At 33.0% G+C, this 16,073-nt stretch overlaps 1 protein-coding gene across 1 annotated transcript; it reads right to left on the bottom strand.

The window, feature by feature from the left end:
* Nucleotides 1-1,619: 1,619 nt before the first annotated feature.
* LOC111396711 (pelargonidin 3-O-(6-caffeoylglucoside) 5-O-(6-O-malonylglucoside) 4'''-malonyltransferase-like) lies at nt 1,620-15,959 on the bottom strand. The gene is made up of 2 exons (XM_023023186.1): nt 15,592-15,959; nt 1,620-2,734 (listed from the first exon to the last, which is right to left on the bottom strand). Exons 1-2 carry the CDS (start codon nt 15,910-15,912, stop codon nt 1,745-1,747), a joined length of 1,311 nt encoding a protein of 436 aa, XP_022878954.1. The 5' UTR covers nt 15,913-15,959; the 3' UTR covers nt 1,620-1,744.
* Between the last annotated feature and the right edge of the window lie 114 nt (nt 15,960-16,073).

Here is a 16,073-nt window from a genome sequence, read left to right as displayed (position 1 = left end):
GGATTTCTCCTCTCATACTTTACGGTCATTTGAACCCTAGACTCTTTCTAAAAGTTGTGCCTCTTTCTTGATTCCCTTGTGTAATCTCTGTGTAATTTCCCTAGTGGACTTGTGAGGTAGAAAGAGTTGAGAACACATTAAAAGTTGATTTCATATGATCGGTCAAATATTGAAGGTTTTATGTTCGAGTTCTAAGGAATTCCTTTGTGGAAGAACGAGTTGTAACCAGATCATAAGTCGAAAAATCTTAATAGAAGTAAATCAACTAACCATAAAAAAAAAAGAGAGAGAGAGATTCCCCATGAAGACTTCATTGCGTAGTTGTCCGAGACTTTGAATAGATGATTGGTTATCCATCCAAGAAGATAATAATTAATGAAAAAGAGTGTGTAGAGAATGAGGAATTGGTCCCATTGGAACCAAATGAAGCATTGGAATTCAATGAAGTTAGAATCATCATGGTATCCTCTCACTTTATCGTTTGCTTTAATATTGATTTTATGATTAAAGCAAATGAGGAGGTCAATAGGCACTCAGAAGAGTGGGGCCAAGTCAACTTACACAAATTAAGCAAGTCATCAGAAGTACTGTTAAAAGTGCTGTGACATCGTCCAAGAGGGTGATGGAGCTAATTTGTGTAACTTAACCTGCAAATGTCTTGCCTTCAGGCATCTCGTACATGATTTATTGACCAACAAAAACCAAGCAATATGCAAAGTCTAATTCTAAACTGTACAATAATTTAGTTTGTAAACACTTTCGACATTTGAATTAACTAAACATATAGGTACTTCAACATTTTCATAAGAATTCAATAGTTCCGAAGGAATTCGACATTTACGAAAGGATTTTGACAATTCAAAAGGAATTTGATAATTACAAAAAACTTCGATAGGTGAAAAGCAATTCTGCAATTACTTGAAAAAAAAAATCTATAATCCTGCATACAATCAACATATTAACTAGGATTCTACAATTACGCTGTCGAAATTCTATAATTCTACAATTCTACAAAATTTTGACGTTTTAAATTGTACCTCCAAAGGTTCGAGTTCTCAAAATATATTAAAAATTTAAAAAAACAGCGGATATTTTCCAACATTCACATTTCATATTCATTCAAAACACTGGCCTACATTTTGAGAGCGGAAATTTTTTACCCAATACCTTCGGAATTTGATAATTACAAAAAACTTCGATAGGTGAAAAGCAATTCTGCAATTACTTGAAAAAAAAAATCTATAATCCTGCATACAATCAACATATTAACTAGGATTCTACAATTACGCTGTCGAAATTCTATAATTCTACAATTCTACAAAATTTTGACGTTTTAAATTGTACCTCCAAAGGTTCGAGTTCTCAAAATATATTAAAAATTTAAAAAAACAGCGGATATTTTCCAACATTCACATTTCATATTCATTCAAAACACTGGCCTACATTTTGAGAGCGGAAATTTTTTACCCAATACCTTCAAGCAAAAAAAAAAAAAACGAGATAACAAAAAACAAAAAAATAAAAAAACCCCAAATATAAATGAACTAACACACTTAGCAAAACTCAAACTTCATCTACACCTTCGAGAAATCCATAGCCAGCAACTCCCACCACAAAAATATTGAACAAATTTCATTGATATTTGAACAAAAGTTGAACTAATTAAAAAAAAAGAAAAAAAGAAAAAGGACACATGATTATTTGATAATAGTTGCTAAGTAATGGCTCATTTGGCCTTAATTTCTCAAACTAACGAAGTTGTAAATATTTTTAGATCCTTGTCTTGTTCAAAGTAAGACATGTCTTTTTCATCCAAATGCACCCATGCTTCAATTCCACCGCTCTCTTTGCTATTCAAGAGCGTGACGAGGTTTTTGATGGGCACATCTGCAACACTTGCCAAAATGGGTTTTCCCCATCCGAAATCAACTTCATAAAATCCTAGCTTGCTCCAGTCAGTAATCAAGACGACGTTTAAGTCACTATTGACTGACTTTTTATTGAAACCCACAATTGTATCCACGAGTATCTTGTGCCCATCTTCTCCGTTAGACAATATTTTCGCACAATCTGCAACGGTTTTACTAACGTTATCATCCAGCAAACGAACAAAATCCTTAAAACCCATGTTTTTTACTTCAGCAGCAGTTGATTCAGTCATTGCTATTGCCACTAAGTTGCCAAAACAATATTTTGGCACTGGTGGAACAGTTCTTTCCCGAACACTAACCAGCTGCGCGAAAAGTAAATTTCTCGAATGTCCATATGTTTTCTGGGCATCGACAGACGCAAGAGCCTTAGTTATAAGTGCAGACACAACTTGTACTCTCGAAGGTTGCTGTTTTCCTGTTTTTCCTTCACTCATCTTAGCCCTTAGCCCTAATATTGCCTTGTTGTCAAATACAAACCTCCTGGCAACAATCTTGGCAACTGGGATACGAACATCCAGATCCCTGGTCCCTGTTTCTCCAAAATCAGGAGCAGAAAAATTCTTGCCAGGGAAAAACAAGGGGGAGTTGAAACGTGAAGAAATTGCCTCAACATTGTCACCTTGGCAGGCATTCGCCCAGGCAGATATAAACATGCCAAGTGAAGATGCATCAGCAATCCTGTGTGAAATACTGACAGAAATTGCGATCCCGTCACATTTAAACTTGCTTACTTGAATTGCAAGAAGTGGTTCCGTGGCATCCTCAGTTGCAAAGCTTTGGCATGGAAGGAGATCATTTAGCTCCTCGGGTTTGTTTTTTTTTTTTTTCCCATGAGTGCGTGGACCTGCGTATGTACTTTATATTCACTTTTAATTAACTAATTAATTAATTATCACTCTGATTAACTTATAATTTAACCAAATTTTGGCTCACGGACATTTAAGATGAGACTTAATTAGATGAAAATTAATTAGCGAGTTAATATTTATTAATGGTATTTGAAAAAAAAATGTTCTAAATGAAGCTCTAATAAAAATCAACAAGATAAATGACGAATAAACTAAAAGATTAATAAAGGTAATATCAACATTAATTTGCTTAGAAATTTAATGATGCAGCAATGTCAACTATGTTCTTGGATAATAACCAGTGCAAAAATGAGCTGACATGGTTAAACTAAAACTAAAAGTAAATATGGACACTTGCTACTTTTTCATATTTATAGCCAGCATAAATAAGTAAATTGTATTTACATTAATCATATTTTAATTCTATTATTAATCAATTAAGTATTTGTAATTGTAATTCTTAATTGTCTGCCAATTTGATGTAGTAAAATGGAAAAACAATGATAAGAAGCCCACTCGATGATTTACCGGTTCAAATAGACAAATTTTAGCCCCTATTTAACAACCATTAAAGCAAAACTCTTTTGTCTTAAACACATTTTTAACGGCACATTTTCACAATAAAATATGAACAACTTACAAAAATACTCTTAAAATTAGGAGTATTTTGAAAAATCATATGAAATGTAATTTGAAAGTAAAAAAGACTGTATAAAATTAAGTGTATAAAAAAGTGACAATGTCACTTTGCAATGTCACTTTTTTAAAGTTAAGTATAACCTTTTTAAGTGACATACAACTTTTTTTCAAAAAGGTAAATTTTATTGCTTAAAAAATGACATAAGTTTCAAGAAAGTAATAGAAAAAAGTGACAAACACTAAAAAAATTGACATAAATTCAAAAAAAAAAGTAACAATACACAAAAAGTAGATCGGGTGGCATTGGTGGCATAATTGTGACATTCTTGTATTAAATACACAGATTGGCCAACACAAGGCAAGTGACGCCCGACAAGTATCCCTAACAACGAAAGTTCAAGCCTTGATCCAATGTCACTCAAAAATAGTATCAACAGCAGCAATTTGAGTTCCAACATAAATAATATCTCATCCTTCTCCACCAGGATGTGGTGGTACGACCTCGTCATATCTTAGAATACCACACAATAACCGATTCATCCACTGCAAACGAAGATTTAGATGCTAGCAGAAGCCTCTGCACACTCACATACTTAAGGGTTTGCACAGCTCAAAAGGTGTGTCGCACACTGTCTTGTACCATATCTATCAAATGTTGAACCCCCAATACAATATGATCCACATAAGGGGAAGAATCCCAACTTCCAATGGTCCAAATCTAAATATAGATTGCCAATTCTTAAGCACAGGCTTAAACAAAGTTTTTTTTTTCTCAACCCATTCATACGATTCATTAATTATTTTTAAATTCAGTTAGCTTTTGAAAGAATTCTTGAACGGATCCTTTATAGAAATCGGCACTGATCGCACTAGTTCGAACAAGAACCCTGACCTCGAGTATTGGGAAATCCATTTTCTGAGATGAAGAATTATCCCTTTGAGATTGAAGAGGAGTTTCTGCCTGGTTTTGATGAATTTGACCATAATTAATAAGGAGATTAAATACATAATTAGGTTTAAGTATATTATTCTAAGTACTTCATTTTTTTTAAAGTATTGAGCCTAATTATCCCATAAAATATTCTGAATGTAAACTCGAAAGTTTTTCCTAGATTTTAACAACACATTCTCATAAAAAAGCACCACTCAATAACTTAAGCTGCAGTTGGTTTGGTGTTTTCAGGCCATTTTCCGTTTTTCATTTTCGAAAATGCTAAAAACGCGTTTGGTCCGTCATTTTCGAAAACGAGTTAAAATTTATAACTGAAAATACAAAACAACTTTTTATCATTTTGAGCGTTCTCAATTATAAATTCCCAAAACGTGGAAAACGCTCAAAACATGCCGTTTTATGAGAAAACTAAAAATCATTTTAAAACCGAAAATGGAAAATGGAAAACTAAACCAACCGCAACCTTATTTTTTTCTCTTTTTAATAATTATCAAACGGGGCTTAACGTCGTTAGGCATTTGGTAGGTATTGATTCCTCATAGTTGCTTTTGTTTTATGTGGCCTAAAAAATATTGAGGCAATGTTTGAGTTGAAATAGAATTGGAAAATACAGTTAAAATCGAATCAAGTCATTTCTCGGATATATACGCCGCTTGAGCGCTGCGCCTAGCACCTAAAGAGCAGAGACTCCACCGCTGGACACTTGACTCATGCATAAAAGATCAGAAAAATTGAATAAATTGCCTTTTAGGCTACGTCAGCAACCAAATTAACAAAATATGAATCAGTCAAGTATGTAGTTTAGTTTAATTCATTCCAATCATGCAGGATGACATTTGATTATACATGCCATACTCCATCTCAAAATGTGTTGAATCATTAAAGATCCAACCCAATCCATTAATTTCTTGATTCAATCCCAAAATCATTGATTCATAAATTAATCCCAAACATATTATTATTGGTTGAGCCTTACATTCAATCAAGAGAACATAGTTTGAAGATCAAATATATATCCATATATCTCTTACCTCAACCACGGATCAAAACACAAAAAGATCCTTGATCAGATCAAACACCAAAAATCCTTACAACCTATAGAGTTCCAACGCTCCAAAACGAGTTTGTTCTTAATAATCCACACAGAAAGGAAAGCAGTCTAAAGTTGCTAGGAAGTGTAGGTCACACAACCAAAAGAGTTCCTTGGTGAATTATAAATTAGATGGCCAGAGTCAGATAAAGTTTAGTAATGAATAGATTAATTGTATGGTAACTTTTCTAGTAGACTTTATTGGCAAGCTTGCTTAGAGATTTTTGATCATTTGAAGGGATTTTCCTCCACAATCATATTTGTTGTTATATGTTTGACTGAACGAATTAATAGAATGAGACAAAAAAGATCAACTCCACAAAAAAAAAAAAGGATAAATGAGGGTGCAAATGTTGAATTTGAAACGATAGGAATTATTTGTGCAATGAATACAAAAGATGAGAACGTTTTGTACTAATTACTCAAGAAAAAAATATAATTTAGAGAGTATTATTGGATATTTGAGCAAGAAATGTGATTGAAAAGGTATTTTGGCACTTCCATTAAAAAGTACATATTTTGTGAAGAATTATAAGAAGTGGATATAATTAAGAGAGTAATATTGGATATTTGAGCACGAAATGTGATTGAAAAGGTATTTTGGCACTTTAATTAAAAAGTAAACATTTTGTGAAGAATTATAAGAAGCGGATTTATTTATTTTTTTTTATTTTTTTTAAGGCCTAGGTAAACTAATTAGTCTCCACTGCTTTTTTAGCCCATTTATAATGAGATTGGACTACTTTTTTTGCTACCATTGTGGGACCAACAAGTTAATCTTAGTCAGTTGTCATTTAAAAATAAGGACATTGCTACAAGTACATAGGGGATACATAAGGGTGTTCATAATGGACACTCGACACCCCCTATTGGAGGGAGCGCCTGGCCCAACGACGTCTCCTCCAATCGGGGGTGCCGGGTGTCCATAATGAACACCCTTATATGCCCCCTATGTATTATAGACACTCTTATATATCCCCTATGTACAACAAGATTAATTTTTATGGACATCCTTATATGCCCCCTATGTATTATGGTCACTTTTATATACCCCATATGTACAACAAGATTAATCCTAAAAATTATTGATTGATGACTTTGGTAAGTGTGATGGCCCCAGTTGAGAGGGTCATTTTTGTAAATTAAATTTGAAGAATAGGGGTATTTTGGAACTTCAATCTTTCAACGTCTTCTTTGAATTATAAATGGTCTGACAATTTACTTTTACAATGTCAATTTTTAAATGGTTCTTCTACTGTTGTATAATGAGAAATCACATCAAATGTTAATTCAATGGAATTCAAAGGGGGGATTATATAGTAAACCTAAATATTAATTTTAGACTTAGTTTGTAATGTTGGGGAAAATGAGTAAATGACTCACTTTTGATAAAAATTTTGGTGGGACTTGTTGGTCTAATTTGAAAGATCGAAGTTGATCCTTATTTTCCTCCGTGAGAGCATCGAAATCATATATTTATTTGTCAAAATTGATGAATGGATGAATGAGAAATTTGAGCTCAAATATTATCATTGAAAAATGGTTATGTGGAAAAAATTGAAGTTAGTCCCACATAAGACATAATTGTCATTTAATATGATTATTTATCTTTGGAATCATTTTTTTTTTTTTTTGCCTTTTTTACTATAATTTCAATTTATGCCTCTTCGATGCCCATTCTTGTTCTTTGATGACTTCACTACAGCCTACAATCGATATCGCACGACATGCTGTCGACCTTTATTAAAAAACAACTTTCTTTTTATCAAAATCAATCATTAAATTTAATCATATGTTTCTTTAACTTTTATTTTAAAAAAAAAAGAAAAAAGAAAATAAACAAACAAACAGGGTAAATCTCAATCAGTAAAATTTTAATCCACAAAAACATGAATCTCATTTATTAAACACATCAATTTTTAACACTTATTTTTCTTTATCTGATCATTTAATTGCATGCGGACAACTAAAGAAAATTCAAATTTTACCTATGTAACCGTAGCTTTTGAATTCGTTACTCGACCTACTAATTCTACGAACTTAATCCACATCGTCAGTAGTCAAGGCCGTACCTGTGCTTCGCGGAGCCTGAGGCAAACTTCAGAATTTGGGACCTAGGCCCTTAGTCGTAGCAAACAATCCCTTTTTTAAAAAAATAAAATAAAAAATTAGAAGTTTACTGAATTAAATTTGTTAACTTAAATCAACAATAAAACAACAAATAAATTTTTTGTTGTTCCTTCCTTCTCTTTTCATTAAAGTATTTATTCGTTTCTTTTGAACACATGGGCATAGTGGGTTTAAAAAAAAGGGTAAAAAGTAAAAGATGGGCTCCCTAAAATTTTGGGCCTGAGGCGGAGGCCTCTTGGGCCTCCCATCAGGTCCGACTCTGACAGTAGTTAACCTTAAAATTCGATTAGATCAAGTTACCTACAAATCCCATCCATTAATATGTTACCCGCATGCTTTTAAATCGTTAGTATGCAATGGACTCCAATTTGATGACATGTTTGGTGATCATTTTCACTGATAATTAAATTAGTAATCGAAAAATATATTATTGAGTGGGAAAGATACATACGAATGTCATTAATTCGTTGATGTCACCCTTCACATAATCACATGATGATATCCAGTGATGATGTTATATGTCTCGATAGATTTTTAGTGGGACCCACAATAAGTAGTAGATCAATTTCCCAAATATCTTCAGTTAGACTAAACCCTAAAGGACTAATCATTACCAATGTACAGTGCCACGTGTGAACTCACACAGATCTGCATGCATGCAAATGCACAGTAAAAATGTTAAAACTACGCCGCAAATCATGACCGTTGATTGAACTCCTAAAAATACATTCCTCAACAGCATCGAAATATAGACATGAAAAATATCACTTAGAAAAGAAAATATTTTTTATCTTTTGTGGAAAATAAAAATCACCTCTACTCAAGGAAAATGTTTTCCTTAAAAATAAGGAAAATTAGGCATATTTTCAAAAGTTGGAAAATGTTTTCCATGGAAAAAAATAGCAATCAAATACTTCAAGTAGAAATTTGGATGGAAAACTAATATTTTCCTTGAAAAATAAATGCAATCAAACACACCCTTAGAGTCTGTTTGGAAGTGATTTTGATAATTGATTTTTCGATCGTTAGGAGAAAAGTGGGGTTCATTTGTGAGAGAAAAAGTCAAAAATGACGATTGAAATAGTAAAATAACGGTTAAAAAATCAATTTTTTGAAGCAAAAAATCGCTCCCAAACAATCTGTTAGTCCTCTTTAACAGGTCTCTCTCACCATTTATTTGGACGCAAGAGAAACAAAAAACACCACTTCTTAGATATTATTTTCAATATTTAACTTCAATTTAATAATTTACTCACTTTTATTTAACTTTAAATATTTGTATTACGATCGATGTTAATCTTTGATTGAAGCACACAATGAAAGTAATTTTTTTTTTGTTGAAAATCGTAACAAAAGCCACATTAATGTGCAATTCAAGTATGTATATATATATATATATATATATATATATATATATATATATATATATATATATGAATGTTAAGCTTGAGTTTTTGGCATCTTACAGTTTGGTGGTTGCCAGATGTATATTTCTTTACTAATGTAATTTTTCTGTTTTTAATTATAGATTTCTTATATATTTTGGCTTTTCTTTTCATTTTTCTGCTATTTTTTAATTGTTTTTTTAATCTTTTTTATCCTACATCCACACCTCTTCTTTTAATCTTTCGTTTCCTCTTTTTTTTTTTTTTTTAAAGGCTTCCCTAAAATTTCTAAATTAACTAAAAAATAGTTTTTTACCCTTATTTCACTATTTCAATTGTCATTTTTGACCTTTTCACTCACAAATAAGATCCACTTTTTTTTACGATAAAAAAATTCAATTCTTAAAATTATTATCGAATGTCTACCCTTTAGCTGGTTAACCAACCGCCAAGCATGTGCATGTTTTCTACTTGACTTCTTTATCATTATCCATAACTGACTAAATAATTATTCTTATCATTATTCTTGTTCAATGATCATCTTCTACGAGGACACGTATCAATTTTCATAACTTTCCAGAATGTCCTTTCGCAGGACAGATAAAATTAAGACTTTGATACATAAACAAAATGGACTACATAATGAACACGCAACACCTCAATATTGGTCGAGGCGCCTGTCGCACCTCGGGCCCACATGTGCCTCGCCAACTGCAAGGTATCAAGTGTCCATTATATAGCCCCTTTTATAGCCCATTATATTCATCTAGCATTTTCCATAAAATTATTCAGAAGCTGCTCTACGAGGACACGTCTCAACTTTAATAATCGTGTTCATTGTCGATGTCACCATTACGTCAGATAGACTACTGACCAAATCCTACAATTTGTCTAGTCTTTGTATAATCTTAGGCGAATGGCCAGCCACGTGGTTGGAACATATTTTAGGTGGATTTAAAAGAGCAAAAAAACAATAAGTAATGGAAAAAATTTACAGAACTTGTACCGACATTGATGTCGCAAAATACAAGTGTATTATTTTTTTTTATTTTTTCCCATCTTTCAATGATGTTGCGTCATGTATTGTCTGTAAAATTTTTCTATTAAAAAATTATGTACTTGTAGCATAATTCTTTAAAGAGAGATAACAGGGCTGGGTCTTATTATTAGTAGAACAAATGAGAAGAGGAGAAGGTCCGTGGAAAATATCATGGTCTATTACATTTGCTAATGATCTAGCAATGAATTAAACAAAAATGACGAAAAAAAAATTAATACAGTTTACTCAAATTTATTGTGTATAGGCCTTGATTTTATTTTTTCATTTATTATTATTATTATTATTATTGTCTGTATCCTAACTAGACAACAAAAAAATAATAATAATGTAGATGCAGGTTGGCCCCTACTTAATAACTACTAAGTTTGACCAAATTTGTGAAGTAGAAGAGTTCTATTCAATTTAATTTAAAGAGTGTTAAATGGGACGAGCCACACTATTCCACTCTCCTTATAGTGGCCTCAACTTGTCGGGCGAGCGCTTGGTGCTGTGAACCACTAGCGGCTCATTGGTTTAGCCTTTTTTATTTTAAATGAAATTGCACTTCTCCTCCCTCGAAATATAATGAATACGTAAATTTGTAAGGAATTTGTTAATGAAAGAAATTATATATTTGTAAAAATCCTTTCTTCTTTTCGAGCTTTTGATGGGCTAAAATACATAGACGGAGCTAAAACTGTATAAGAATGAATATTGCTTGTACAAGTTTATTTCAAAAAATAAATGAAATTAATACAATATAATATCATCATACATTAAAATTCTACCTTACCAGACTGTAATTGCAAATTTGAAAAGATGGAGCTTTCATCTTCTTGGAATCATTGATATTTACACACATGTGCTTCTATTTGAGTTGTAATATTGCCTAGGTCATGGGATGCATTTCAATCTAACATGTTTCTTCCATTGTAGACCTCATGCATGTAAGTATTGATAAACCCATAGATAATTTGAACAAGTCTCGGACTTGTTGAAAATTATCAAATAGTGATAATAAACAGCTTCATTTTGAAATTAATAACAAAAAGTAGTTATCAAAGTTGCTAAACTATTATTATTTTGTTCGAAATTGATGTGGAAAAATTATTTTAAACTCCATTAATAATATTTTGAAGAATATGAGAAAAATTATAATGAAAGCAACGTTTAAGCCTCCACATTCCGATTTTGCATACCCTAATTTACCTAAATACCGTCCAATACATGAGCACCAAATTATATCATTACTATAAACACTTAAACAAGTGTATTCAAACAATTTACTAGAATGAAAAGAAAATACTAACTCCTACAGATGTCGTAAAAAAACATCGTTAACCAATCTTGTACAACAAAATTATTTATTAATAACATCAAAATGTTATAAAGAATATGCAATTATTTGTACAATGTGAAGAGTAAGCTCATATGTTGTAAAGTGATCAATAGTAAATAATTTTTCACAAGAGTCAAATTATCATCTTCGAGTTACAATATTGCAAATATACATAAACTACTACCAATATATCACATAGCATCAAAAGTTAAAGAAATACTGCCTCTGTAGTTTAGGAAGAATAACTTCAATTCTTCTTTCATCTTACAAAACATTGTAACACAACTAACCTTTTCTTCTAATTTCTGATTACTTGGCAAGAAGCTGAACACACAATGTTCTTTGTTCCAAGTATATAATGATTAGGTAGCCATTAATGCTTAATCTTTGTTCTTTAGCAGAAGCTGAGAATCCAGTTGAAAGTTTGAATGATGTGCGTATATTTGGTGAATTGTAATATTCTTATCGAGGGACAACTAATTTAACAGGAAGTTTGGGATAACAGATCTTTACTAAATTAGGATGGACATTTTTTTACTGTCCGAAACAAATTAAGTGGTAAAAAAATTTTATCCGTTAGCTTCAATAGAAGCAACTACAATCATTGCTTAGATTTCAAAACAAGTAATAAAATCATGTTCATGTGTACTTGTTGCTATATACTGATGATATGTTATTAGTCCTAATGAGAAAAGTCTGAAAATTGATTTTAATAGCATGGACTTAGATAATGCAACAAGAATACTTGGCATGGATAGAATAAAAAATAGAGAACAGTGTGTGCTTTCCTTTCAACAAACTTCTTATATCAATAAAATATTAACCAAATTTTAGATATCTCAATTTAAAGTGACTTCAATTCCTTTGATAAGTGACTTTGCATTCAATAAAAAAGGTCATTTGTCCCTACGAGCATGGCGCAAAGATAAAGTAGGAGAGTTCTAAATGGAGCATCGGATGTTCAAATCTCCATGACAGTTGGAAGACAACATTTATGCAAGAAAGATGATATCCTGTGGAGACGAAAGTTATGGAGCACTCTGTCGCCCTTTCAGGGGATCCCATCCACACGTCATAAAGGGGGATCTACAGGGAGGAGAGTCGCTTCCCGATTATTCGGCACAAGTGTGTATAAGTTGTAACCGCATCCGAATTTCCCAAACAGTAAACCAAGTGGAAGGCCGACACTTCTCAAAATTAATCAGGCGAAGTTCGAACACGTGAATTACCAAATAAAAAATAAAATTGATCATTCTACTCAAAAGTGTAATGTAGTCTCATGCACTAGGGCTACATCTTATTTCTCGAAAAACTTGTACCAAGGTGGAGATTACTAAAGGTGATACACGGGCCTTGGACTATATTCACATTTCACTTGTGCAATATAATTGGAACAACACATTCTTGTACCATATTGATAATCCACTATTGATTAATCAAAAATGCATCATTGTCGTTGGATGCATATTAAAAGGATTTCTCCTTTCATACTTTACGGTCATTTGAACCCTAGACTCTTTCTAAAAGTTGTGCCTCTTTCTTGATTCCCTTATGTAATCTCTGTGTAATTTCCTTAGTGGACTTGTGAGGTAGAAAGAGTTGAGAATAAAATAATAGTTGATTTCATTTGATCGGTCAAATATTGAAGGCTTTGTGTTCGAGTTCTAAGGAATTCCTTTCTGAAAGAATGAGTTGTAACCAGATCATAAGTCGAAAAATCTTAATGGAAGTAAATCAACTAACTATCAACAAAAAAAAAAGGAGATGCCCCATGAAGACTTCATTGCATAATTGTCCGAGACTTTGAATAGATGATTGGTTATCCATCCAAGAAAATAATAACTAATGAAAAAGAGTGAGTAGAGTACGAAGAATTAGTCCCATTGGAACCAAATGAAGCATTGGAATTTAATGAAGTTAGAATTATCATGAAATCCTCTCACTTTATTGTTTGTCCTAATGTTGATTTTATGATTAAAGCAAATGAGGAGGTCAATAGGCACTCAGAAGAGTGGGACCAAGTCAACTTATGCAAATTAAGGCATCAGAAGAATTTTTAAAAGTGTTGTGACATAGTGATGGAAAAAAAATCCGTCCCGAATGAGTTGGCGAGGCGGGGTGCCCTGGCTCTGGGCGGGGAAAGGCGAGGATGCCCTGCCCCGAACCCCCCCCCCCCCCGGGGAAGGAAAAAATAGAAAATAATTTTATTTCTAGAAAATTCATTCGTTAAAAACCCATTTTGAATTTGTATTTTATTATCTAATAATAACATAACTCGAAACTTTGAAAATGTAAAAAAAATAATTAAAAAATTAAACAGGACAACAAATGGAGCAAAAAGTTGCCCCGCCTTAGACGAAAGGGGTGGGGGCGCATCGCCCCGTTGCCATCGTAGCGTGACATCGTCAAAGAGGGTGGCAGAGCTAATTTGTGTAACTTAACCTGCAAATATCTTGCCTTCCTGTATCTCGTACATAATTCGTTACAATTAATGTCGACCAACAAAAACCAAGCAATATGCAAAGTTTAATTCTAAACTGTACAATAATTCAGTTTGTAAACACTTTCAACATTTGAATTAACTAAACATATAGGCACTTCGACATTTTCATAAGAATTCAATAGTTCCGAAGGAATTCGACATTTACGAAAGGATTTCGATAATCCAAAAGGAATTTGATAATTGCAAAAAATTTCGATAGGTGAAAAGCAATTCTACAATTACATGAAAAGAAAATAAATCTATAATTCTACATACAATCAACATATTAACCAGGATTCTACAATTACGCTGTCGAAATTCTATAATTCTACAAAATTTTGACGTTTTAAATTGTACCTCCGAAGGTTCGAGTTCTCAAAATATATTAAAAGTTTAAAAAAACAGCACATATTTTCCAACATTCACATTTTATATTCATTCAAAACACTGACCTACATTTTGAGAGCGGAATTTTTTTACCCAATACCTTCAAGCAAAATGGAACCCTCAAAAAAAAAAAAAAAAAACGAGATAACAAAAAACAAAAAAAAATAAAAAAACCCCAAATATAAATGAACTAACACACTTAGCAAAACTCAAATTTCATCTACACCTTCGATAAATCCATAGCCAGCAACTCCCACCCCAAAAATATTGAACAGATTTCATTGATATTTGAACAAAAGTTGAACTAATTAAAAAAAAAAAGAAGAAAAAGGACACATGATTATTTGATAATAGTTGCTAAGTAATGGCTCATTTGGCCTTAATTTCTCAAACTAACGAAGTTGTAAATATTTTTAGATCCTCGTCTTGTTCAAAGTAAGACATGTCTTTTTCATCCAAATGCACCCATGCTTCAATTCCACCGCTCTCTTTGCTATTCAAGAGCGTGACGAGGTTTTTGATGGGCACATCTGCAACACTTGCCAAAATGGGTTTTCCCCATCCGAAATCAACTTCATAAAATCCTAGCTTGCTCCAGTCGGTAATCAAGACGACGTTTAAGTCACTATTGGCTGACTTTTTATTGAAACCCACAATTTTATCCACGAGTATCTTGTGCCCATCTTCTCCGTTAGACAATATTTTCATGCAATCTGCAACGGTTTTACCAACGTTATCACCCAGCAAACGAACAAAATCCTGAAAAACCATGTTTTTGACTTCAGCAGCAGTGGATTCAGTCATTGCTATTGCCACTAAGTTGCCAAAACAATATTTTGGCACTGGTGGAACAGTTCTTTCCCGAACACTAACAAGCTGCGCGACAAGTAAATTTCTTGAATGTCCATATGTTTTCTGGGCATCGACAGACGCAAGAGCCTTAGTTATTAGCGCAGACACAACTTGTACTCTCGAAGGTTGCTGTTTTTCCTTCACTGATCTTAGCCCTTAGCCCTAATATTGCCTTGTTGTCAAATACAAACCTCCTGGCAACAATCTTGGCAACTGGGATACGAACATCCAGATCCCTGGTCCCTGTTTCTCCAAAATCAGGAGCAGAAAAATTCTTGCCAGGGAAAAACAAGGGGGAGTTGAAACGTGAAGAAATTGCCTCAACATTGTCACCTTGGCAGGCATTCGCCCAGGCAGATATAAACATGCCAAGTGAAGATGCATCAGCAATCCTGTGTGAAATACTGACTGAAATTGCGATCCCGTCACATTTAAACTTGCTTACTTGAATTGCAAGAAGTGGTTCCGTGGCATCCTCAGTTGCAAAGCTTTGGCATGGAAGGAGATCATTTAGCTCCTCGGGTTTTGCCCCGGCGCCGATAATATCCAGGAGCTGGCAATCCACTTGAGCTTCAAGAAAGGCGGCGCCCTGGTCACTGCAATCGACCGAGTGATCATCCTTCATGTATCTTCCTGCAACTGGGTAAAAATGTGGCAAGATTTCTGCCAATGATTCTTCCAATTTTTGAATGATTAAACCAGGTGAATAGTAGAGAACTGCAAGCACGTTAATGGAGGGAGCAAGCTCATCAATGAAAGATATTGTGTAATGACGAAGAAATTCAGGTGTTGGAATGCACGGTTTTATCAACTTCCTACTCAGAACCTGGACTTTCATGGTTCTTTCTTTGAATGCTCAATGTTTAGTTCTCCACTAAATTTGATGTAGTATAAGAACCCACTCAATTATTTGTCGGTTCAAAAATCATTAAAATATAATTCTTTTTTTTCAACCACACGTTTTCTCAATAAAATATTATGTACTAAACCTAAAAAAAA

This window comes from Olea europaea, chromosome 7 (assembly GCF_002742605.1).
Source record: "Olea europaea var. sylvestris chromosome 7, O_europaea_v1, whole genome shotgun sequence".
NCBI classification, from domain to species: domain Eukaryota; kingdom Viridiplantae; phylum Streptophyta; class Magnoliopsida; order Lamiales; family Oleaceae; genus Olea; species Olea europaea.
This window is presented reverse-complemented; position numbering and strand designations above follow the sequence as displayed.

Coding starts and splice junctions, on each gene's coding strand:
- LOC111396711 (XM_023023186.1), bottom strand. CDS start 15,912: ATGAAAGTCCAGGTTCTGAGTAGGAAGTTGATAAAACCGTGCATTCCA. Junction 2,735..15,591: donor GCGCCGGGGCAAAACCCGAG/GAGCTAAATGAT, acceptor AACAAACCCGAG/GAGCTAAATGATCTCCTTCC.